This window comes from Oryctolagus cuniculus, chromosome 1 (genome assembly GCF_051225735.1).
Source record: "Oryctolagus cuniculus isolate XC-2025 breed Fujian yellow rabbit chromosome 1, ASM5122573v1, whole genome shotgun sequence".
Lineage (NCBI taxonomy): Eukaryota > Metazoa > Chordata > Mammalia > Lagomorpha > Leporidae > Oryctolagus > Oryctolagus cuniculus.
In genome coordinates this window covers 3,896,763-3,920,511 of record NC_142867.1, presented here as the reverse complement: position 1 = coordinate 3,920,511, position 23,749 = coordinate 3,896,763, and the positions used below count along the sequence as shown (strand labels likewise).

The 23,749-nt window shown below is 52.9% G+C and overlaps 1 protein-coding gene across 38 annotated transcripts in view; it reads left to right on the top strand.

The window, feature by feature from the left end:
- PPP6R3 (protein phosphatase 6 regulatory subunit 3) overlaps positions 1–23,749 on the top strand; it is a 134,734-nt gene that overhangs the window by 93,249 nt on the left and 17,736 nt on the right. For 13 of the 38 annotated variants that reach the window (XM_070063789.2, XM_070063059.2, XM_070063001.2 and 10 more), the window contains 9 exons: positions 893–1,045; positions 3,011–3,160; positions 4,043–4,107; positions 6,755–6,870; positions 8,611–8,696; positions 14,807–14,893; positions 19,488–19,585; positions 21,398–21,452; positions 22,155–22,285. In XM_070063789.2, coding sequence (XP_069919890.2) covers positions 893–1,045; positions 3,011–3,160; positions 4,043–4,107; positions 6,755–6,870; positions 8,611–8,696; positions 14,807–14,893; positions 19,488–19,585; positions 21,398–21,452; positions 22,155–22,285 — 941 coding nt within the window. Of the gene's footprint in view, positions 1–892; positions 1,046–3,010; positions 3,161–4,042; positions 4,108–4,322; positions 4,364–6,754; positions 6,871–8,610; positions 8,697–11,555; positions 11,915–14,806; positions 14,894–19,487; positions 19,586–21,397; positions 21,453–22,154; positions 22,286–23,749 lie in introns of those variants that run through there. The other 25 variants (XM_070063823.2, XM_070063315.2, XM_070063260.2 and 22 more) reach the window with 7 other exon arrangements.

Sequence of the window (23,749 nt, the reverse complement as noted above, 5' to 3'; positions counted from 1 at the left end):
CGTTCGGTGTGTACCGGCTCCACTGTGTGATGCACATAGGCAGACCCATGCAGCTTTTCAGAAGTCTGCTTTTAGAGCCTTACGGTTTATTAGGACTTGAGAGGCGGGGGGGGGGGGGGGGGGGCAGAGGACATGTGGCAGCAGGAGGGCTGGGGGCTGATGCGGACAGGACGTGCAGAGGGAGCAGCCTCACGAGCGGTGGCGTCTGTGGCCCTGTCCTGTCTGGCCTCTCGGGTTCTGACATGTGCTGTCCCGTCTTCTGTGACTCGCGACTCTTGCAACCTCCTGTTACAGACAGGATCAGCTTCAGGTCCGTCACGTTTCTGAGTTTGGATCCAGAGGCAACCTCTGAGGTTGTTGGGTTTGGTTTTGTTTTGTTTTGTTTTGTTTTGTTTTGTTTTTTTCAGAAAGCTTTTATTTAATAGATATAAATTTCACAGGTACAGCTTTTGGAATATAGCATTTCTTCCACCCATCCCCGCCACCGCCTCCTCCCTCTCCCATCCCATTCCTCGTTAAGATTCACTTTTAATGCTCCTTATACACAGACGCTCCCTGAGCGTGTTTGTCATCACAGATTCGGCACAGACGGGGCTGTTCTCCTGAACTGCTGGCTCCGAAGTCGTTTTCTGGGGGCTCTGCAGCTCTGTGCTTTACCCCGAGGCAGTTTGGAATGTCAGGGTGCTTGAGTTCTTATAAAATGTGTAGCCCAGGGAACTGATTTTGTGTGTTCCTGTTTGGTTATTTCGTCATATTCTAGAGCTGTGACAGCTGTAGGTTTTCTTTCAGGTGCTGAGTTCGGGCCGCGTTCCCCTCTCTGCGCTGCTCTAGCACCTGTGTCTTCTGTGTGTTTTAACTGGAAGGTTTCATGGGAAAAGTTTTTCTTCTTCAGAAAAGTGTGATGAAGACCACCTGGGGTGTCCTGGACCCTCCCGTGGGGAACACGCGGTTGAATGTGATTAGGTTGATATCCAGCCTGCTTCAGACCAACACCAGCAGCATCAACGGGGACCTCATGGAGCTGAACAGCATCGGCGTCATTTTGGTGAGATGCCCCTCGACAGCCTCTAGCCCGTGGTGAGGACTTCACGGACATGTGACTCCAGGCACAGCCTTGCAGGCTTCGCACGTGTGTCTGGCGCGTCAAGTGATGTTTACACAGGGTGATCCTTGAGCTTGTCGTAAGTTCTGGAAGCGTCTAGTCGCCCCGCAGTCATTGTTGAAAAGAAATGTAATCCAGGCTGTCAGGTGAGGAAGACGCACAGGCTTTTCCCTGGAGAGGTGCAGTGCCAGTGACTGCCAGGAACAGCACTGTTTTCGGTTCGGAGGGAGCCACAGGATAGGTGTCTAGGAGGGCCTCTGAGCTGTGTGCTCTGGTGTGAGCGTGCTTCTCCCAGACAGACCGCTGCCCGTCTGCTCACCGTGCAGGGAACAGCAGAGCGCAGGTATGATCTGTCTTCTCTGGCCGGGAGCTCCTCGGAGCCATGGCTGTGCTTTAAACTTCCCCTCCCAGCACAGGGGGCCTGAGGCCAGCACGTGCAGGCGCCAGTGTGTGAGCTGGTCACAGCATGCATCTGGGGCATTTCAGATCTTTCTCTTTTTTTCTTCTTAATCTTACTTGAAAGGCACAGAGAAGTCTTTCATATGCTAGTGCATTCTCCAGATGTTCTAAGCAACTGGGGGTGGACCCGGCCAAAGCCAAAAGCTGGGCGACTACTCAGCCTGGGTCTCCCATGTGAGTGGCCTGGACCCAAGTACTTGAACTGGCACCTGCAGCTTCCCGGGGTGCGCATGAGCAGGACACTGGCGCCGAGAGCTGCATTGGCACCCAGACCCTTGCTCTCTACATGGGGGGAAGGGGCCCTAAGTTGGCATCTTAACCAGTGTGCCAAATGCCTATGATTAGGGGCATAGGAGATGTTTGCTCATCAGCTGATGGGCGTCATTACCTGCACCTTGCACACTCTGGGATCCTTGGTGTGAACCCTGTGTGAGGTCACGGCCAGAGAGGGCGTCCATCCTGTGGCTGTTGAGTGGAGAGGCCCAGTTCCTGGTGTTGCGATGGTGTCAGGTCATTTCAGCTGCTAGCTACCAGCGTTGTCAGCGTGTCCGTGCGGAGCGCAGGAGGGCAGGGCGCAAAGGTTGCAGTGTCTTCAGTGGTGTGTGTCGCCCTCTGAGGACGTAGTTCCTGCCCTGCCCTCTGACTGGTCAGCAAAACTCGAGAGCAGGACTTTCTGCGCATGCCTCCAAGGTTTTCCCTGAAGTTCCTAGTCCCTCGTCTTGTCTCTTACTAAGGAAAGTATACAAGTCTACACATTCAGTCTGCTGTTAATCTTTAGGGCTACTTTGGAGTGGTCGGTAGTCATTGCCGTCTCAGCCAGTCTGGGCCTGAGTGCGTCCTCCGTGCGTTCTTGGTTTTAGAAGCAGTCTTTCTCCTGTGAGGCTTTAGTTTTCAGGTAGTTGGAAAATCAGCCCACTCCCAGGGGAGCCCTCGTCCCCACTTCTCACACCTCACGTGTTCTTGCTGATGGTCCTGAGAGTTTCCACACACCGAGTGTTTTTCCTTTGTTAGGTTGTGAGCACCTTGAGATTGGGAAACTGTTTTCTCTGTCTGTCCCCACTCTGTAGCTATCACAGAATCCTACACAAAAGCCATCAGCAATAATTAAATCAAAATGAAATCCGCAACGAGTATCCTTGAAAATTACTGAACACCTAATGAAGGTGCTGTTTGTGTTATTTGCTTTAAAAGCAAGAAACCCTTCCTCCTCTCTGAGGAGCTTCGTACTGTTCTCTTCTCCATGTGTCGGCTGTTGGTTTCTGCTAGACTCCATGCAAGTTCTGCCATGTTGGATGAGCAGCCACCCAGTTATTTAGGGTGTGAAATGGTGTTTCAGACCCCCTCTTAAATACATCCATGTTCCCAATGTCCTGAGAACGCACCGCTTTTACATTAAAGTAGCAGCTTAAACATTGAAGTGTCTGAATAAAACTTTATTGTTTTTTGTAGGACATGTTCTTCAAGTACACATGGAATAACTTTCTGCACACACAAGTGGAAATCTGTATTGCATTGATTCTTGCAAGTCCTTTTGAAAATACAGACAGTGGCACAATTACTGATCAAGACTCGCCTGGTGACAACTTGTTGTTGAAACACGTAAGCTGATCCGGCCTCACTGTCGGTCCGTCCTCTCCTGGCTGTAGTAATTTCCTACTTCAGAGTGAAAGGAAGTCTTAGGACATGAAGTTAGACCTCAGGGTCTAAATGTTTAACTGTTAGGTGTCAGTTGCACTTTCAACCAATGATTCTGTAAGTCAAATCCTGAACAGGTAACAATTAAGTGACCTGCCCATTAAGGAAAAAGGGAAGCGGCTTGCTTGTTTCGTAAAATAAATAGGTTTGGACGTAGGTGAGTCTTCTGGGAGATGAGAAGAACCATTGAAATTGAAGTCCTGCAGAAGACGTTTGAACAGTTATTGGCATTCCAGAGTGCGATTGTGTGTCACGTGTCTGGAGAAGCAAATTCCGGGCCATGTGGAGTGAGCCTCTTCTGGTGCTCACTTCCTTGTCGTCAGTCGGAGGTGATCTCAGTCATTGTGCCGCTGTGTGGGTCAGTGAAGGGTCCTGAGTCGGGCTTGCCTTCCTGCCTACCTGAGGGCAGGGGGGGCTTCCTTGTGCTGGCCATGTAGGCGGGGAGAAGGAATGACGGCAAATATTGCTTGGAATTCAAAGTTAAACTTTTGCCAAGGCACAATATCCTTCATTCCATTTTAGTTTTGGTCAGCCTGGTTTCGCTGTAGGTTGATGTTGGGGCAGGGCCTGTGCTGTCCTTCCTGGCAGGTGCACGGGAGGGCTCTGGGAGTCTGGAACAGGTCACTAAGGTTTGGGGGTTGCCACGTTGGCTGTTGTGGCCATTCATACTGCCTGTAGCTTGCTCACTACACACACATCCCACTGTTCTCTTTAACCTGTTTGATTGCAGGGCTTGACACTTTGACGTTTGAATAAATCTTAACTGGAATATTCTTTCTTATTCAGCTTTTTCAGAAGTGTCAATTAATAGAACGAATACTTGAAGCCTGGGAAATGAATGAGAAGAAACAGTAAGTAAATTGTTTTTGAAAGGAATTCAATTTATAATTTGAAGAAAATGTCTTCTTACTCTACTCAGAGAAAAATGAAAATATTTTCATTGTGACAGACACTTTTCTCGTGATTTATGTTTAGCTCCAGTGTCTTTCTTGCAGGGGTGGGGGTGGGGGCAGTTAAGGAACTGAGGGCTCCTGGCCCACCTCTGTGCTGCCTTTGACACCCCCAGCCGTATGTCAGTGATTGTCCTGGGACTGATGTGAAGGTGAATGAAGAAGATTTAGGAGGGTCTCGGTCCTCGATGATGGGTTTAATTCACCTGCTCATCCTCTCGTCACCCTCACAGAACAGAGCGTACGAGGTGCGTGTTCTTGGACAGAAGAGCTGATTTGTGTGTGAAACTCCAGGGATCATGGCTAAAGTTTTTACTTTTTAGAAAACCTCCACTAGCTGACGGGAAGGGTATGTGAGGTGCTGTGTTGGATTCCGTCAGCAGCTTCGTTGTGTGGCACAACTTGGCCGTGGTGGTGTGTGTAACAGATTCAGCTGTAAGGACCTGACGCCACCCCGTGTACTCTGAAGCCAGTGGCCCAGGGCGTGGGCTAGTATTGGTGGACCTCAGGTGCCTTCTTCCAGACGGAGCTCCTCCAGGGGCTGCGTGTGGTACAGTCAGCATCTCGTGGCCCCTTTGTGCCTTCCCCCACTTCCTACCCTCTCACGAGCCCCTGGTGACCCACGGGCCCTCTACGTTCTGTTCTCCCGCTGAGCCGCATGCGCTGAAGACCTGGAGACAGCGCAGCGTCCCCGCCCGCGGGATCCCGAGGGCTTTTGCGCCCTCCCTCCAGAAGTCTCAAGCGCCCAGGAAGCACAGGGCCAAAAGCAGCGCAGCTCGCGGCGGGCCTGTGGTTCCGCGTGGCCAGTGGCTGAGAAGCTGCCTGTGGGACTCTGGCGGCGTCAGGTCTTACTGCTCCCAGCAGCTGAGGCCAGCCAGCCCCTCGGAGATGATCCTAGCAGATCCTGTGTTGTCCAGGCCAGCTTTCAAGCACAGTATGGTGTTTTTTAAGTGACTCCTGAAAAGCTTCTCTCCCTTTAAGCAAAAAATACCTTCAGTTTGCTCTCTGCTATCTGCAGTTTAGAAAAAAAATCTCTTAATTCATAGTATTTGCGATCTTAACACTTGGTAAATAGGCAGAGCAAATACATGGGTCTGTGGCGTAATGGGCTAAGCAACCACCCACCTGCAAGACCAGCATCCCGTGTGGTGCCTGTTCCAGGCCCGGCTGCTCCACTTCCCATCCAGCTCCCTGCTGATGCGCCTGAGAAAGCAGCGGAATACGGCCCATGTGCTTGGACCTCTGCACCCTTGTGGGAGACCCAGGTGAAGCTCCTGGTCCAGCCCTGGCCATTGTGGCCATTTGGGGAGGGATCCAGTATATGGGAGACCTCCCTATCTCTCACTTACTCTCTAACTCTGCCTTTCATGGAAATGAAATTAAAAAAAAAAAAAAAGTGTCTCAGTGTAAACATGGGTTGTGATCGGGAAGATGACGCTCTTAGCACAGGAAAGAGGGGTGAGGACCAAGCCAGTTTGCCTGTTCACAGCAGTGTGTGGCAATCACCCAGGGTCTTTTTTTTTTTTTTTTTTTTTTTTTGACAGGCAGAGTTAGACAGTAAGAGAGATGGAGAAAAAGGTCTTCCTTCCATTGGTTCACCCCGCAAATGGCCGCCACAGCCGGTGCCGATCCAAAGCCAGGAGCCAGGTGCTTCTCCTGGTCTCCCAAGCGGGTACAGGGCCCAAGCACTTGGGCCATCCTCCACTGCACTCCCTGGCCACAGCAGAGAGCTGGCCTGGAAGAGGAGCAATCGGGACAGAATCCGGCGCCCCGACCGGGACTGGAACCCGGGGTGCTGGCGCCACAGGCGGAGGATTAGCCTAGTGAGCCGCGGCGCCGGTCCACCCAGGGTCTTAACTTGAGAAATTGCGTTGGTAGATAATTATTTCTATTAATGGATAGGACTGAAGTGTGATGTCTTTTAGGAAGATGAGAGACCAAGCTTCCATCTGCTGGTTACTCCCTAAATGCCTACAGCAGAAGGGATTGGTCCAGGCTGAAGCCTGGGAGCCAGGATCCCATTCTGGATTTCCCGCCGAGATGGAAGGGATCCCTGGTTGCCAGGGTTTGCATCAGCAGGCAGCCAGCTTGAGTTGAGCTGGAGCTGGCATTGCACTCTGATACGGGGCTCAGATCCTAACTGCCCTCCCTCCTCCAAAGCCAGCAGAATTCTACCTGTGTTCCCTCCCAGCTGGTCACAGCCTGAAAAACGGTTTTACAGAAAAAAGGTAGAAAGGAGAGTTGCTTTAACATGGGCATCAAGGTGAATGTGGTTTCATGTGATATATTACTGCCAGTTACAGCGTTCAAGTCAGCTGACCTGCCGAGTTAGACCATCGTGCAGTCTCTGAGTGGGTGCCTTCAGACGCCACCAGGCTGCCGGGTGGTCTCTGGCACCTGCCTTCCGTTGCCCCCCCCCCCCCCCCCCCACTGCCGTCTTGTTCAGCACCCTGTGTTTGGTGGGACTGCCTCAGAGTCCACAGTGTTTGCCAGGTGTCTCGTGGCTGTGTGCTGCCAGCAGTCTCAACATTGTCCTTTCCGCTGTCAGGGCAGAGGGAGGAAGACGGCACGGGTACATGGGACACCTGACGAGGATAGCTAACTGTGTCGTGCACAGCACTGACAAGGGCCCCAACAGTGCTCTGGTGCAGCAGCTCATCCAAGGTAAGTTGTTTGCAACGCTTTGAACTGTAGTGCTGTTTGATCAGAGGAAGGATGTGAGGGTAACGTACAGATCCCTGCAGCATTTGTGTAGTGGCTGCTTATGGAATTTAATAGATTTTGCAAATTGTCTAGAGATTTGACTGAGATTTTTGAGAGTGTGTTTTGAACAGTGTGATTCTTGGCTATCTCTCTGTCCGTGTTTCTCCCCAACATTGCAAAGGCAAGCACTGGCCAGCTTAGCTGAGTTCAGCCGGCTGGAGTTACCTACGCTGTCACTTGCTGCAGAACGTGGCTCCCTAGTTCTGTCTCCCGAGTGTTTTGACCTTGAAGTAGTCATGCGCAGACATCGCTGGAGCTTATCATTTTCTTCGCAGTCCCTCTGTACAGCCTGTGAATTTGAGTTCCTTTAACTGGGATGCTGAGACATTTATCAGCCTTTTTTTTTTCTGTCTTGCTGCCAATACAACTAGGGGTGTTGTCTCCTAAAGGACAGCTTCTTTGGTCAGCCCAGGGGTACTTGGAAGAAGCTGTGTGGGTGCCTGGTGCCCTGCCCAAGTCTCTGTGCGCCCGGGTCTCCATCCCAGTGGGGTTACAAGGCCTGAGGCTTGGGTAACCGTAAAGACGCTGCAGCATTTGTTCCGCGCTAACTTGCTTGGCCATTCCCCGTGTGTCCTCTCACTTCCTCATTAATGTCTGTTCAGGAGGCTGTGACCTGTTGAATGGGCATTAAAGTCTAACTATTGTCCAGTGACAGAAAAACTAGGGCTTGCCCACCTGTCACTTTGCTTCTTGAAAGAGGTGTGAGCCTGTTCCTGAAGCCTTCCTCGTCACACTGTATCTTCCTGTCCTTACCGAGAGGAGATGACCGTGTGATGGATTGAATTTTTAGATGGGTCTTTGTTTTATGGAAGCTGCCTGCCAGGTGGCCCTGGGTGCGCTGAGTGCGAGCGCGAGCGTGTGTGTGCAAAGCACGTTGTCAGACCGCAGCTGTAGTCTTAAGACCTCCAGTTCCAACCATAGTTTCACTTTATCAGAAAAGTTGCATATCCTTTTCTTTAAAATTTCTTTGGAAGGTAGAATTTCACTTGCAGATACATGTATCTGTGTGTTGGTCTATGATGCAAACATTTAGGATACATTATTTTAAAGTGATTAAGAAACCAAATTGGGCTCGATCCACTCCTGAACCCCATACAACTTGAAGACCTGTTGCCTCTCAGAAGAGCTTGTTGGAAACGTTTCCAAGTTAAACTTCTACAAAAACGTTTTTAGGAACTTGATGGGGCCCTTGGCCGGATGAGGCCTGCACCACTTGGGGGAGGGTGGGGTTGAGGGGCACTTGGTTCTGGTTCCTGAAAGTCTGGGATTCAGGCCATGGGAGGGTTTCTTAACTGCATTCCTCTAAGCCCTGGGCTGGCTGCCCCAAGTTCCGCAGCTGACAGGGGGTGCCCGCCACTGACGACCCAGGTGGGTAGGCCCCTCCCGTACCCCCACAGCTGACAGGGGGTGCCCGCCACTGACGACCCAGGTGGGTAGGCCCCTCCTGTACCCCTGCAACTGACAGGGGGTGCCCGCCACTGACGACCCAGGTGGGTAGGCCCCTCCTGTACCCCACAGCTGACGGGGTGCCCGCCACTGACGAGCGATCTGGGTAGGCCCCTCCTGTATCCCCACTTACTGTAGTGATTTGTCGCATGGAGATCACTGTGGTGATAACGCTTTTTCCTTTTCTCACTGAAGATCTTCCTGATGAAGTCAGAGAGCGATGGGAGACCTTCTGCACGAGCTCCTTAGGAGAAACTAACAAGAGGAACACGGTAGATCTAGTAGGTTTTCCAAGGTTACGTTCGTGCTTTTCCAGTGCCTTAGCCTGTGCCCGCTTACTCAGCAGTGTAGAGGCCTTTGGTTTGGCCCCGTGATTTGGGCCAAAATAAGTTGGTGACTCCTTCCAGGAAGCAAGGTCAGCGCTCACGGCGTCTGGTGACGGAGCGCTGCCAGGCCGCCGGCTTCCGCCCGACACCCGCCGTGCGCCCCTTGCCTTTTGCACGCCCCCTCCGGCCTGCCCCTGTTCTGTGGAGTCTGTTGTCTCAGCCCTCAGCTGACGCCGGGTGCTCTGGAGACCTGCGTACTCCTGCAGACAACTTTGCTGTGATTTCTGAGTCGGGGCTCCCTGTTACAGAGTCCGGGCAGGGGCGGGGCTCGTAGGGGACCCTGGAACCCCAGCTTTGTAGTCTGGAACAGCATTGGTGCTTCAGCCAGGGAATCATGGCATCGGTAATTGCTTTACACATCATATTGGACTTTGGAATGCATTTTCTTAACCGTCGAGTGGTAAGTGCTGCCGAGGGTCCCTTGCTTTTGTGTTGGAAGGTGGGCAAGCTCTTCTCCCTGAGCACCTGCCGGCTGGTGCTCGAGGTGGGGCAGCGCTGTCTGTGCCTCGGGTTCCTGATACGCAGGAACACCTCCGCTGGGGGAGTTCACTGCAGCTCAGGAGAGCACAGAGGTTGGGAACCAGAGGGAGGGCTCTGTTGGCTGCTGGGCCGCCACGCCCCTCGCCCTGCAGGCCCGTGGCTCCCACTTTACTGTGTCCAGTGGAGGTGGCTGTCTCTTTCTATACTCTTGACAGTTCGGGGTAATGGCTTCTTATGATATAATGATAGAATTAGGAAGCATTAAGGTAGAGGGATTATAGAAAGGGAACTATGGGCCGGCGCCGTGGCTCACTAGGCTAATCCTCCGCCTGCGGCGCCGGCACACCGGGTTCTAGTCCCGGTCGGGGCGCCGGATTCTGTCCCAGTTGCCCCTCTTCCAGACCAGCTCTCTGCTGTGGCCCGGGAGTGCAGTGGAGGATGGCCCAAGTGCTTGGACCCTGCACCCCATGGGAGACCAGGAGAAGCACCTGGCTCCTGGCTCCTGCCATCGGATCAGCGCGGTGTGCCAGCTGCAGCGCGGCAGCCACTGGAGGTGAACCAACAGCGAAGGAAGACCTTTCTCTCTGTCTCTCTCTCTCTCTCACTGTCCACTCTGCCTGTCAAAAAAAAAAAAAAAAAAAGGGGGGAACTATGTGGGCCATTAATTAGAACAGGTTTATTAGAACAGGTTTTAGGGCCCTTGGTCTCCGTGTGTTGGGGCCAGGAGAGAAGCTGGCCCTCTGTCGGCAGCCCTGGGTCATCAGGGCTAAGTCATTTTCCGCGAACACGTTGCCCAGTTGGGGCTGGTTCCGGGGTTTCTCCCCAAAGTGGCTGGAGTAGTTTAAGCGCTGTTATCTGCCTAGAATGGGACCGACCCCGAGAGCCAGCCAGGTGCTTTTGCGGAGTGGAGCTGCACCTCCACACTGCTAAACCGCGCCATTCAGGGGCACCTTGGTGAGTCTGTGCTTGGTTTTTTTGTTTGTGTGTTGTTTTTCTTTTTTCGTCTTGTTTCTTTTTATAAAAGAGTCTCTAAGAATATTACTCCTGGTTTCTTTGGGAAACTTCTTTTAAAATTATCCTTTGACTTCAAAGGTGGAAATTGAAAAATGTCCTGTTAAACGTATCAGAGTTTTAAAAAGCTTCTTTACCTCTGGTGACTGCAGCAGATTCCCTTGAGCAGTTTGTAGAACAAGAGGTCTTCGCTGCCGTCCACACAGCACTCGGTTCTTTGCACGGTGCCAGCACACCAGCCATGTGGTTGTGAATAGCGGTACCATGTATGCCAGCAGGGAGGGGTGACATACAGTGCAGAGTTAGCAGTCACCCTTGGAGTCAGACGTGGGAGACGCTCACAGCCGTGTGGAGGAACTCTGAGTGCCGGCTGCCGCTCTTTGTGAGCTCAGTTCCCCTCTGCCAGCACACGAGGACGCGTACGTCCACACTGCAGTGGAATCAGGAGGATTTGGTGTATGGAGTGGAAGTGGTCCGGTCACACAGCCCCGCCCACACAGCTGCGTTCTGTCCGTTTGTAGTCGGTGCCTTTCGGGCCCATCTCAGAGCCTCGGACGTCCCAGCACAGGACTGTGCTCATTCCCGGTCTGGAGGCTGCTTCTTTGCTCCCAGGCCACCACCTAGGGCTCCGCTGCATCCCCCAGGCGCCTCATTTTCCTGCCTGCAACATTTTCCAGCTGTGTCCCAGTGGGGTCGGCTGCCGTGTTCCAGGGAAAGTGTGCCATCAGGAAGACTGTTTTCAACACAACTTGGTGAATACAGTGGGCGTCACCCTTGCGCAAGTGAGATGCGGGAAGAGTGCTCACGCGGGACCTGTCGAGCATAGTCCAAGTGAAAGCACTGTTTACTTTTTTCCAATATTTTTATTCACTTCCTTGAGAGTTAGTTACAGAGAGAGGGGTCTTCCATCTGCTGGTTCACTTCCCAAATGGCCTCAATGGCCAGAGCTGAGCCAGTCCGGAGCCAGGAGCCAGGAGCTTCCTCTTGGTCTCCCACGCCGGTGCAGGGCCCAAGCACTTAGACCATCCTCCACTGCTTTCCCAGGCCATAGCAGAGAGCTGGATTGAAAAAGCGGCAGTTGGGACTTGAACCAGTGCCCATATGGGATGCTGGCACTGCAGGCGGAGGCTTAGCCCACTGTGCCATAGCGCCAGCCCCAGCAATCACTTCTTGACAGCTGCCTTCCTGGGACTGCCAGCAAGGAATAGGCTGCTGGCTCCAACTAGACTGGACAGAGTAGGTAGGGTGCTTTGGTTTGTCTAGTTTAGGTTGGACTAGGTGTGGTGTGCTGCTTTGACTCAGCTGGGACTAGCATGGCCCAGCTACCTCCTGGGAAATCATTCCTGCTTCCCTCATGGGACCTGAGTCGGCCTGGAGTGAGCACCTTGTCACGTTGCCCTGGCCAGGTCTCCTGCTCTGCTCCCGTGTGTCATGCCAGGTAAGCTGTGCGGGCCCCCGGCTCCTGTCCTCTCCTCCAGCGTTTTCCCTAACAGTTTCTGAGGCATTTGAAACACTGTAACCTTTGACCCCATCATGCCAAATACATACATGAGTTTCATATGTTGCCTATGTTTTTGTGTTGGCAGTTTATTATGAATAAAATTTGACTTTTTAATTACAAAGACCTTTGTTTGAATGCTCAGACTGCAAGGATTTAGAAAGGGCAGGTTTAATGTTGGCAGGGTTTTGTCCTGACTTTGGGAGACGAGCTGCCGTCCTTCTCGAACGTCCTCTCCGGTGAGGGAAGTGTTTCCTAGTGCCGGGCCCTGTCCTGCCGCTGAGAGGTCGGCTGTGGGGGCTGTGCGGGGCGACACAGTGTGCGTGTGTGCCGTGCCTCTCCTGGAGGTCCAGCGGCGTGGAGTGGGCGGAGCGCTGGTGATTGCTGCCCTGGTCATGTAGGTGCTGGCGGCATACGTTGGGTGTGGGGCGTCTGTGGCTTGGCTCCTCAGCAGTGCGGGCTGTGCTGCCTAGTGGTCACATCACCGTTTTCCTTGGCGGCTCGATCAGCCCCAGTGAGGAAAACAGCACATGATAAAACTGGAATTTTGTGATGAAAGTATTGTCTTAGAAGGCTTTTTCACTGTACTAAGTGTACTGCAAATACTTCTGGCTTGGCGAGGGTTTGCTTATAAAGTTTGGCTAACTTTTTGCCGTATTTGTTTTCATCTAGTGACTTGTTAGTATGCACTGTGGTGAATATCTGAACCGCTGCTGTGTGCCAGACGCTAGGGATGGAGTATGAATGAGATCTGTGGGGCCCCACTTCCGTGGAGATAGGACACACGCGTGATGTGTGCATGGGTACACACGTGTTGAAAATGATGCGTGGTGTGGTTGAGGAGTAGCTAGGGCGTGTTCTGGGCAGCTGGGCGTTGTAACACCGTGTGCGAGGGAAAGCCGGCTGAGAAGATGTTCATGTAGACTTGGAGAGGGGAGGGTGAGGAGCAGCATGTGTCCGGGGTGGGGGAGGTAACAGGAAGCCGGGAGGCGAGAGGTGCTGAGAAGCTGGGTTTGTGCAGCCTTTGTTCCACAGGGAACACCTTGGGTTTTTTTTTGGGGGGGGGTGTATTTTAGTGAGATGAGAAGCCGTTATGATCTGAACTAAAAAGGACATGATTTGGTACACGTTTCTAAAAGATGAGTATGGCTGCTGAGAGAGAAGAGACTGGCAGGGCGAGAGTTGGGAGTGGATTCCTCCAGGTGAGTTGCTGAGGCCTGGGGAGCGGGGAGGCAGGGGCAGCGAGAGGCGGGCGGGGTGGGCGCACGTGCGAGGGGAGCTGCTGGGGTTCCGATGAGCAAGTCCCCACATGGGCGCAGCCTTTTCCAGCTCATCTGAATCGTGATTTCAGGCTGGGGTAGGGTGGATAGCATCGGAATCACATCTCCATTAACGTGAGGGTGGAGGTGTGTGTGCATTGTTAGTAACAGTAATTGGTCACCACTAATTTCCTCTTGGGGGAAGCACACTTAGAACCCTCGCAGGCTTGCTTTGAGGACGGGTGAAGGAGTCAGTGTCTGGCACGTGAGAGTGGGGCTTCACAGAAGTTGGCTTCCTTCTCATCCTCAGTTAATGAACTGGTGGAATCTTGTAGGAGAAAGTGGAACTGTGAGTGAGGGTGTGTGTGTTCTGCTTGAGCTTGTCTTTGAAATGTCTTCTATTTCTGTGCCCACCTTGGGGCTGCACCGCACACAGCCGGGCCGGCCGGCCACACGGCCCTGCGCACTCCTGAGTGAGCCGGCGCGTGGTGCCCCGTGCTTCCTCTGTTCCTTCCCGGAACGTTCCTACCCCACATTTCTCAGGAAAGCTGCTGTCCACCCAAGCCTGTGCGCTTCAGTGGCTGCAAATTCCTTGGTGTACCAGGCCAGATTCACAAGTACATTCAGGTGCTTTGCCTAGGGATGGTGGAGAGGGAAGCCGCTGGAAACGGGGAGGCGTTACAGCCTGATGGCACTTGGGCTTAGGGTCTCACCAAAGACAGCAAAAGAAAGACGAGGCGTAGGGCCCGTGATTGTTGGGAATTTCAAGGTCCATGCCCCACACAGACCTGTTTGGATTCTCCTTCGAGCTGCTTGAGCCAGTGTCGGGGCCGTTTCACAAGGCAGCCCACTCCCGGGCCGCCACTCCAGGCTCTGGCACAGCTCAAGAGAGGGCAGGTGGCAGCTGCCCCTGTCATGCCTTCCCCTAAGGACGCCATTGCCTGCCAGAACACTGGTACAAGAAGTGCAGGACGGGTGACTGAGGACACACCTGCAGTACAGTGCTTGTTCCTGGAAGCTTGCCACCTGTTCCTATTTATCACTTGCTCCACACAGTTCCTGTTAGTGTTGTACTTAATCACTTGCTTATCTTGATTTCTAATTGTTAATATATTCCCCCTAATATTGTGTGACCTTTATGAATTAATAAACATCACTTAACCATGAATTGATGAGCAGTTCATGTTTGCGTGTTTGCTTTGAGAATCGGTTGTAAGTTCTGAGGGGGGCAGGGTGGGTGGTGAGGGACTCTTGCCCAAGTTGTATTTAGTATTTGTGGCGAATGCCTCTCTCAGTGTGGGCAGGAAATGCAGACCTTCATGCGCCTGTGTATGTTGAAACCTGGCTTTGTAGTGGCTCGCTAGCTTCCCTGGGGTTGCAGCTCGGCCCTCCAGGCCTGGCACGTGTGAGCGTTTTCGTGTTTTATCTGTGCTATTACTTCTGCCTGCCCCCTTGTAAACAATCGTGTGAGATTCTTACCTGAGTCAGGTCAATGGAGCAGCTCGTCTCGTTTTCTGTTTCCTGGCGGTGGTAGTCGTGAGCACTGAAGTGACTGGAGGTGGCAGCAGCGAGCAGGCAGACCACCAGGCCCTGCCCTCAACCCTGGGAGGACTTCACAGCTGACTGTTACTTACTTCTGTTTCTTCTGTTACACATTGAGAGAAAAGCTAAATGTGATTTTTTGTCCTTAAAAATGCTGATGCAAATGTCCAAAACTTGTCCTTGTTAAAGAGTTTTCTACATTTTTATACATATAGGTTACAACCTGCCATATTCATTCATCCAGTGATGATGAAATTGACTTTAAAGAAACGGGTTTCTCACAGGATTCCTCTTTGCAGCAAGTGAGTCACACCTAAAGCTTTGCTTTTTGTTCTTGTTTTCAATGCTTAGTTTAGTTGCCGTTTATAAAGCAGCGTCTGAGTCGGACTTTGTGCTGGAATGTGATTGGAACTACCTCTTCCTGAGGCAGAAGCACTCAGACAGCGTGGGTACGCGAGAGCTGGGGATCTAGCGATGCTTTCTGGGAACCTTGCATACCGGCAGCTGCGACAGTGGAGTGAGTTTCCAGGGACTGGAGTGAGCCGAGTCGCTAGGAAGTCCCCGCCCTGAACAGGCTCATTTCACAGACCTTTTGTATTGGATGAGATTTTTGCTTAAAGATTCATTAATGAAGACATATGGGTGAGAAAAATAGAATAAAAATAGTTTCTTCAGTATCCCTGAATCAAATGGCTTATTACAATGAACTTCCCCTTCATGGTACAGTTGTGGTGTCTTTAAATTCTTTTATAGTGACATCTGTACTAGGTTTTAGTGGAATTAATCCATTGCCACTCCTACCCTCCTGCCCCCAAATTCTCCTCCATTTATCAGTTGCTTGCAATCTTTGAGTTTGCAAAGAATACAAGTAATGAAAGCCCTGATTTCTCATCCATTGCTGCTTCCTGGAGAGTCAAGTCACTGCTAGGAATCATCATGTGAAAGTTGTCCTTGCTTAGGCCCAGAAGATCCGCATGGAGCTCGTTCTGGTGAGGCAGTAGGATTAACGGAGAACCCTCCCACCAGCCCTGAATGTGTGCCCTCTTTTTTTCTGTCTCTGGAGTCACCTGGGCCAGGAGGAAGCTGCTTGTGTGTGTGCCTGGCCTGTCCTGCTCCAGCCTTGGTTGAGCCCAGGCGTTGCTTGGTTTTGATGCTGTGGCACTTCAATGTCCACCTTTTCCACATCAGCTCAGGGTGGCGTTTTCACACTTGGCTGCCTGTTGGAAGCCAGTCTGCGAGGTCGGGGTCGGGGTCAGCGAGTGGGTCCCTGCCGCCTGCCGCCTCCACTCTGGCTTCTCTCAGGCAGCTTCCCATTGTTCACGTGAGCCCATCAGCTCTCGCCCCCAGGGCTCTCTAGGATTGCCCCAGGAAGCACTTTGACAGATGGCCTGTCTCCACCAAGGCGCCTGTAGAGTATTCAGAGTACGCTCGGAGGGCCACAGACCCCAGGACAACACATTGCTCTGCCCCTAGAATGAAGCCGAAGGGTGCTAAATGTAAATTATCCGAAATTCAGCGTGAGGAAGGAGGAGGCCCTCCACGTTGCATTCTGCACATGCAGGTGAACTCAGAGCTCTGGGCTGCTGGTTTAATCTAGAGTTGGTGCAGCATAGGCACCAAGACAGAGGGTCCCCTTGTCCTCCTGGTTCCTGTTCTGGAGAGACTTCTACATGATTTTGTCCCTGTCGGCTGAGCGCTGGTTGTGCATACAGAAGCAGTCCCCATTACACACCTGACGCCGGCACAGCCCCACCAAGATCCTAGCCTTGGCAGTTTTATATAAACCTCCAAAGGTAGGAAGGATCACTACTCTTTTTTGATTGACACATTTCCAGTGAACTCTCCTTGCCCTGTTTAAACTGTGAACCAACCATGGATCACTCTGGAGAAAAGCGGTAAAGCCTTGTTTAAGACTGTCTTTGAGACTGCAAGTCCAGGCTTTGGGAATTCCATCATAGTCTCCTTGATCATCAAAATATTAGATTATAGGTGTCAGCTCCTTCAGGTTCTCATTCGTGTTCGAGGTTGGGCCTCAAATGGATGAAGTCCCTCTAAGTTTAGACAGCTTTGGGCAGGTGGTTTAACAAATATAAGCCAACTGTGTCTCCAGCGGGGCTGATTTGGTGCGGGACATGTTGCTCACCCTTCATGTCCTGTTTCGTTCTGCCTCTGGCTTCCCAGGAGCCAGTGTTCTCCTGCCCATCTCCCCGATTTCAGCCTAGCGGAGGTTGGAGAATGAGGAGCTCTTTGCCCAGGCCACAGCTGGGCAGTTCAGGCCGGCTGTCCCCTGCCTGGCTCTCCAGCCCTGACCTGACCCCTCCCACCGCCGCTTCCCGGGCGGTCTCCTGGTCAGCAGTCACAGCCGAGCCTGCTGCGCTGATTGCGCTCTGTTGCCTGCCTGTGAAAACTGGTGGTTGGCTCACTTCTCACAGACTCAGACAGTCCCGCACTTTGGCCAGGGTGACAGTACTGGTGCTTTCCAGGTTCAGATGTCTCAGAGTTAGCACTTTTTATTTTTCTTCTTTTTAAAGATTTATTTATTGGAAAGTTTTACACACACACACACACACACACACACAGAAGGAGAGGCAGAGAGAGGTCTTCCATCTGCTGGTTCACTCCTCAAACGGCTGCAACGGCCGGAGCTGGGCCGATCTGAAGCCAGGAGCCAGGAGCTTCTTCTGGGTCTCCCATGTGGGTGCAGGGGCCCGAGGACTTGGCCATCTTCTACTGCTTCCCCAGGCCACAGCAGAGAGCTGGATCGGAAGTGGAGCAGCCGGGACTCAAACTGGTGCCCATGTGGGATGCTGGCACTGCAGGCAGTGGCTTTACCCGCTATGCCACAGTGCTGGCCCCAGCACTTCTTATATAACTTTAAGTATAGAGTGCAGTAACGCTGCCTCTGTGGCCTCTGAGGTTTTGTAGCCTCTCTTAGGAAAGAAAGAGGATAAATGTGGAGTGCTTTGCTGGTCTGTATCCTGCAGGAAGCTGTAACAGACGCGGAGCCCTGAGGACTCCAGCGCCTCCCTCCTCTTTTTTCTCTGCATTATCCCAGGGAAGCTGTTAGTGTTTCCTGCTTGTTACGTAGGTCTCCCTAGGTGGTGACCATAGACAGAATGAATGCAGACACGTGTGTCCATATGTCTGTCCATACATGTATGTGTACACTTGTAGCATACTTTGTATTTGCATTCTGTTTTGAAGCATTAAAGTGTAACAACACTCTTGGGAACATTTCTCCCCCTTTATGTGCAAAAGAATCATAACGTGCTCACTAAAGATTAAAAACATATTTTTGAAGAGAGAAAAAGGAATGGAAACAGCCCCTTCTCCCTCCTGTGAGCATGTTTCTGATCTGTGGTGAGCGCAGGGCCTGGCTCGTGCTGCCTGCCGTCCTGGCCGGCTCTGGTTCTTCACCATGTGCTCAAGCGCCTGGGGCCTGAAAGCTCAGCCCAGAGGAGCGGGTTTCTTTCTGAGTGTGACTGCTGTCCCGTTTCCATTCCTGTGTCCCAGACACAGCCCCGCTTCTCAGAGCCCGTGCCTGCTCCTCTGCCTTCAGCCAGGGCCCCACAGCCCAGTCCTGCTCTGCACGCGATGCCTTACCAAACACAGTCCTGCGAAGCTGTGTGCAGAGATCCCACGGCAGGGCAGCAGGGCGGTGGGAGGGGGCTGAGGGACAGTGGCTGTGTCGTCGTCTTCCAGGAGAGGAAAGGGAGGTTTGGGTTCTCTGTATCCAGCCACACTACATACAGCATTTTCCAGAATAACAGAAGATACCTTCCAAAGCCAAATATAAGGGTTGTTTGTAATGTTTGTGATGTGGATTATCCATGCCATAATTCCCTGCCACCAGAATGATTTCAGGAATGACAGGTGGAGGTGTTCCCACCGGACCGGCTGCGGAGTCTGCTCTGTTCAGCCAGGGTGCCGGGAGCAGCTGGTGGAACTCGGTATAGCTGCCTCCTTCCCAGCAGGTGGCGTGGGTGAGACGCCTCCGTTCAGGCTGTCCCCACAAGGGCAAGCGCACACAGGGTCATTCCATGTGGGCCTGTGTTCACGTGGGTAGGGTGCGGAGTGGCCCTCGCTTGTCTTCATGTTCTGAGGAGACTCGAGCAAGGTGTGAGAACGAACTCGCTGACGTCACTTGCTTCCTTGGGCCTGTTGAAAATATCCCCATTTTCACGGAACCCATTAGAATGTTCCCCCGTTGGTCAGCCAGGAAGCCCCAGATGAGCCTGTGGGGCTGTGGGTGGGGTGTGAGGAGCCAGAGACGCTCGTGCCGAGGCCTCCCGGTGAGTTCAGGTGGGAGGGGTCTGCCCTCTCCCCAAGGCAGGCAGGGCTCAGCTGCTTCTGGTCCATGCACTTGCCGGCTCCTCCGACGTACGGATGTGTTCTTAAGGACGGGCAGTGTCCCCGAAGGTCTCGTTGGAGGGTCATGGTTGTACACCAGCCGTTTTCCTCTGGCGCTGTTTGTGGTAGATTTGGGAGCATGAGGGGAGCGGCTTGGAGGGAGGGCGGGCGGCTGCCGCTTGCTGAGTCTTAGGGGAAAGTTGGTTGTGGCTGACACACCTTATAATTTCAGACTCTCACATGTCCTTTGGTTACTTCTTCAAACCAGACTTAATGCAGGCCTGTCTCTGAGGATAATTCACAACCAAGGGCAGCGTGGTCACGTGTTTCTTACAGTGACATGCGCATTAGAGTGATTTGTGGGCCAAATTTCAAACATTTCCTTTTTTGATAATTTGTGTCTGAAATTATTGATTGCTTTTTAGAAAAACACACCAACTTTTAAAGACCTTTGGCTAGATAAATAAGATGATTTATGAAAGACAAATAGTATGTAGAATGTCATTAGAATCATTATATCACTGTCACTGGTCCTGGGGTTGCCAGGCCTTTTCTGATTATCAGATGCAACAAATGACGTCCAATTTTATTGACCAGTTTGGCTTCAACGATGAGAAGTTTGCAGATCAAGATGACATTGGCAAGTAAGTATATTTCCCTGTGTCTGTGGCTGTCTTGAACACTCCTGCTCTGTGTGAGACATTTTTGTGATTCTGTTGAGCGTGCTACTCTTCAGCATTTATGAATTAGGAGGGGTCTCCCCTCTGTGGTAGCTCCTTCTAGCGCTGTGATTGGGTAGTTAGGACAACTGGGACTTAAACTGTCACTCCAAAAAAAGAAACATTCAACGTGAGGCCTAGCTCCTCCCCAGAGACTGATTTTTCTTAGATTATTGTTACTTGGGAACTCGAATCATAACTCTGCTCTTCCAGGGCTTAATGTGAAACGGCATCATCTAAAGGAGTTGATCCCCGTTCTGCTGAGCTGGGTTGAGGCACGTTCGTTCTCATTACAGAACGTGCAGTGGGGCAGTGCCCACAGCAGCTGGAGGGGCTGGGACACGGCTCTGCCCCCACGTGTGAGCGCTTCCCCAGGCAGCTCCTCGGGCAGGGGTGGCAAAGGGCCACGTGAACCACTCGTGTGCAGGCAGCACAGAGAAGTACTAACCGCCTGGCATCTGACCTTGGGGAAGGACAGACAGACATAGACAAAAGTTGATGTGGGCATTACTGCCCATTGAGGACAGTTAAAGGAAGAGTTGAGGCAGCTGGTACTCGAATGTTGGCTGATTAGGCAGCGAGGAGACTCCGATTGTGCCCGTGAGCACCCACTGTGCTGTGGGCCCTGGGGAGCTGTCAGCTCTCATCCACGTGTTGAACTGTAGCCAGCAAAGGCCGTCACGGCTCGAGAGGAGCTGTAGTGTTTTAGAGTACGCTCTGTGCCCCGTGGGACAGGTCCACTGTAAGCAGAGCAGGAGTAAAGGCCGGTCACTGCCCTGCAGGGAGGGCAGAGCTCGCCACAGGGAGTTCTGCCTGCCAGGAGTGTGCCCAGGCGCGCTGCGCGCCTCAGCGGAGCCCCCGGAACCCGCGCGTCTCTCTGCACGCCCCGCCACCCTGTGTGGTTCTTAAAGAGCCAGACACTCCTGATCGTGTGACTCGGTGCTGGGAATGATGATTGAGGAAGACAAATCTTGTAAAAATTACAAGAGCCCGACCTACCCCACGGTCACGTTTCACAGACTGAATCCTTTTACTCTCCACTTTCTTCCTGGATTATTTTTATTTCAGCTTAGGATTTCAGGGGCATCTGTGTGTTTACACCAGGACAGAGAGCCCAGTCGGGCAGCCTGGAGCTGGCTTTCCGTGGTTTCTCTTGGTTCTTCTTTTTCTTAGTTATGTTAGTGTGACCCATGGAATCATGGTTGTGCTGGATGCAAACATCCTTTCATAGGTGGGCAGACATGTCTCACAGCAGCTGAGGTACCAGCGTCCCTCGTCAGGGCCCCTGGGTCCAGCACTGTCTCTGGCTCAGCTCCCTGCCGGCCAGCCCCCGGGAGGCAGTGCCTGCGCGAGTTGAGTGGGTTCCTGTTCAGCCACGGGGACACCTGGGTGGAGTTCCTGGCTTAGACTTCGGCTGCAGCCCAGACCCAGCTGTGGCTGCCATCTGGGGAGTGAACCAATACATGGGTTCTCTCTGCCTCCCACACGTAGAAACAGTTGTTTGTGTCGTCTGTAGGGGTCTTTGAGAGCGTCTTCTCCGTCCCGCCCTCCCGCCTGTGTAGATTCTCGATAGCATGGAGAAGGCATCAGTCTACATCAGGAATGTTGTGTCTGTGTGGTTGGTGCTTACTTGGGGATGGTCATGGTGGTGTGATACTTTACATTGGGGATTCTGTGAATGCTGTGTCTGAGCCTGGTCAAGTCATTAACAAGTCCTGCACTTGGCTTTGTTCGTAGTGTTTCTTTTGATCGGGTGTCAGACATCAACTTTACTCTCAATACGAATGAAAGTGTAAGTATGACTCTTTCCTGCTGGGCCCCGGCAGAGGGGAAAGGGAGGAGTGGGGCTGGGTTTTGTCAGAGCCCACACGCACACCCCCTGTGCCAGGAGCCCCCGTCCCAGATTGGCGGCTCCCGTGTCGCGCACTCCTGTCACCTGCCGGGGGGGGGGGGGTGTGTGGTTGCAACCCTGGTTTAAGGTACGACCGTGCTCCTAGAACCAAGGGTCACTTTGGACTCCAAGGAGAAGGCTGCAGTCTGTCCCTTTGGTGTCTCAGCAGAGAGGCCCACGTGGAGCAGGTGCCCTTTCCAGCGGGCACCGTCTTGGTCTCACTTCGAGTGGCTGAGGGAGGAAGGGAAAAATGGGGGCTCTCGAAGCCTGCTGCTGCCTTGCTGGCCTGGGAGAGCCTGGGGACACGGCTGCTGGTCCTTAGGACGATCTGGGGACGGGTCTCAGGGTGGGGCTCTTGAGTCCGGTGTCTGTGAGCAGGTGAGAGGCAGTGCACAGGAGGGGAGGCCTGTGCTGCTTCTGAACACAGTCTTGCAGGGGCAGGCGCACAGAGGCCACGGCCCACGGCTGCCTTTGTGAATATGACGGGCACTTTTTGTTGTGTTGTGTTCTTTGCGTAAAGCAACGGGAAATGCAGTTGACAGTGGTAACTTAGGGGAGGATGTGGCCTGACCTCTGCCTGTTCTCTGCCGTGCCTTCGTCTAGGGCAACGCGGCCCTGTTTGAGGCATGCTGCAAGGAGAGGATACAGCAGTTTGATGATGGCGGCTCGGACGAGGAGGACATCTGGGAGGAAAAGCACATTGCGTTCACACCGGAATCCCAGAGACGGTCCAGGTGGGGGTCCCTCCGAGCTGTCCTTTCTGTCCGACCCTGAAGCGAGTGACAGGAGGTGGGCATTGTCACCACCAGACCCGGGCGTCTGACCCAGCATCCAGAAGCGCCCTGCTGCCGGCTGGGAGTTGGTGCCTGATGGCCCGAGTGGTCTGGAGAGCTGTTCAGACAGCGTCCATGACATGTGTGACCACAGAGTGCCTTCGACCTGTCCCTCACCGGGCACTAGCTAAGGCAGCCACCTGGGTCAGTCCGGTGTTTCTTTTTAACCTCTCTAACCACACGAGCTGCAGTAAGTTGTCCGCAGTAAGTTCCTGTCACATAAGTATTCATTACCAGAGGGAAGGAGGATTTGCATAGCAGGTGAACTTCTGTTTTTATTTCATTTATCTTTGGTGAGCATTCATGCGGCATAGAACTAAGAGGGGCCCAGAGGGCAGGTGGTGGGAGCTGAGCTCCTTCCCCCCCCCCAGGCCCCTCCATGCCTCTTGCAGTGCTGCTGTGGGCAGCTGAGTGGCCTCTCTCAGCTGTGCTGTTGCCGAGGGCTGGGGAAGACTGAGCAGCGGCCTAGTGAGGAGACGGCTGTGTCCATGTCGCTGCTAAGGGGAGGCAGCAAGATCGGCACACCTGGCTGCTTTCACGCGTACCCTGTTCTGCGGGGGCTTCCTTGCCTTGTAGTCACAGCACAGCTGCCGCAACTCCAGGGCCAGACAGCAAGAGACAAGGATCTGCGTGAAGGTTTTTCTTTTTTAAAAGATAAAGCCCAGGGGCTGGCGCTGTGGCACAGCAGGTTAAAGGCCCAGCCTGCAGCACGGGCATCCCATATGGGAGCCAGTTCGAGTCCCAGCTGCTCCACTTCCCATCCAGCTCCCTGCTGTGGCCTGGGAAAGCAGTGGAAGATGGCCCAGGTCCTTGAGCCCCTGCACCCACATGGGAGACCTACCTGGAAGAAGCTCCTGGTTCCTGGCTTCGGATCAGCTCAGCTTTGGCCTTTGCGGTCATTTGGGGAGTAAACCAGCAGAATGAAACTCATTTCTCTCTGGCTCTACCTCTCTCTGTAACTTTGCCTTTCAAATAAATAAAATAATCTTTAAAAAAAAAAATAAAAGATAAAGCACAGTCAGACTTGTTTCTCACCATGTGCTCTGAGACAGGTCCCTGTGTCGAGTGGACTCCATGAGTGGGCCTTGCCAACTGCCGTTTCTCTGGAGGCAGCCTGGCCTTGTGCAGTGGACCTCTGAGAGCACCACGGGTAGAAAGCACAGAGAGTAGGGGAGGCCGTGGCATGGGGCGCTGCGTGCCTGGCAGGACACAGGGCAGTTCTGATGGGCAGTGAGTTTAATGTGCGTGTGTGCGTTGGTGAAACCACCTTCGCTGTCAGAATCGGGCTTAGCCATCACCTCCACATTTCCTCACACCCTTCAGTAGCCTTGTCCTTCCTGCTGTCCCACCATCTTTGTTTTGCTT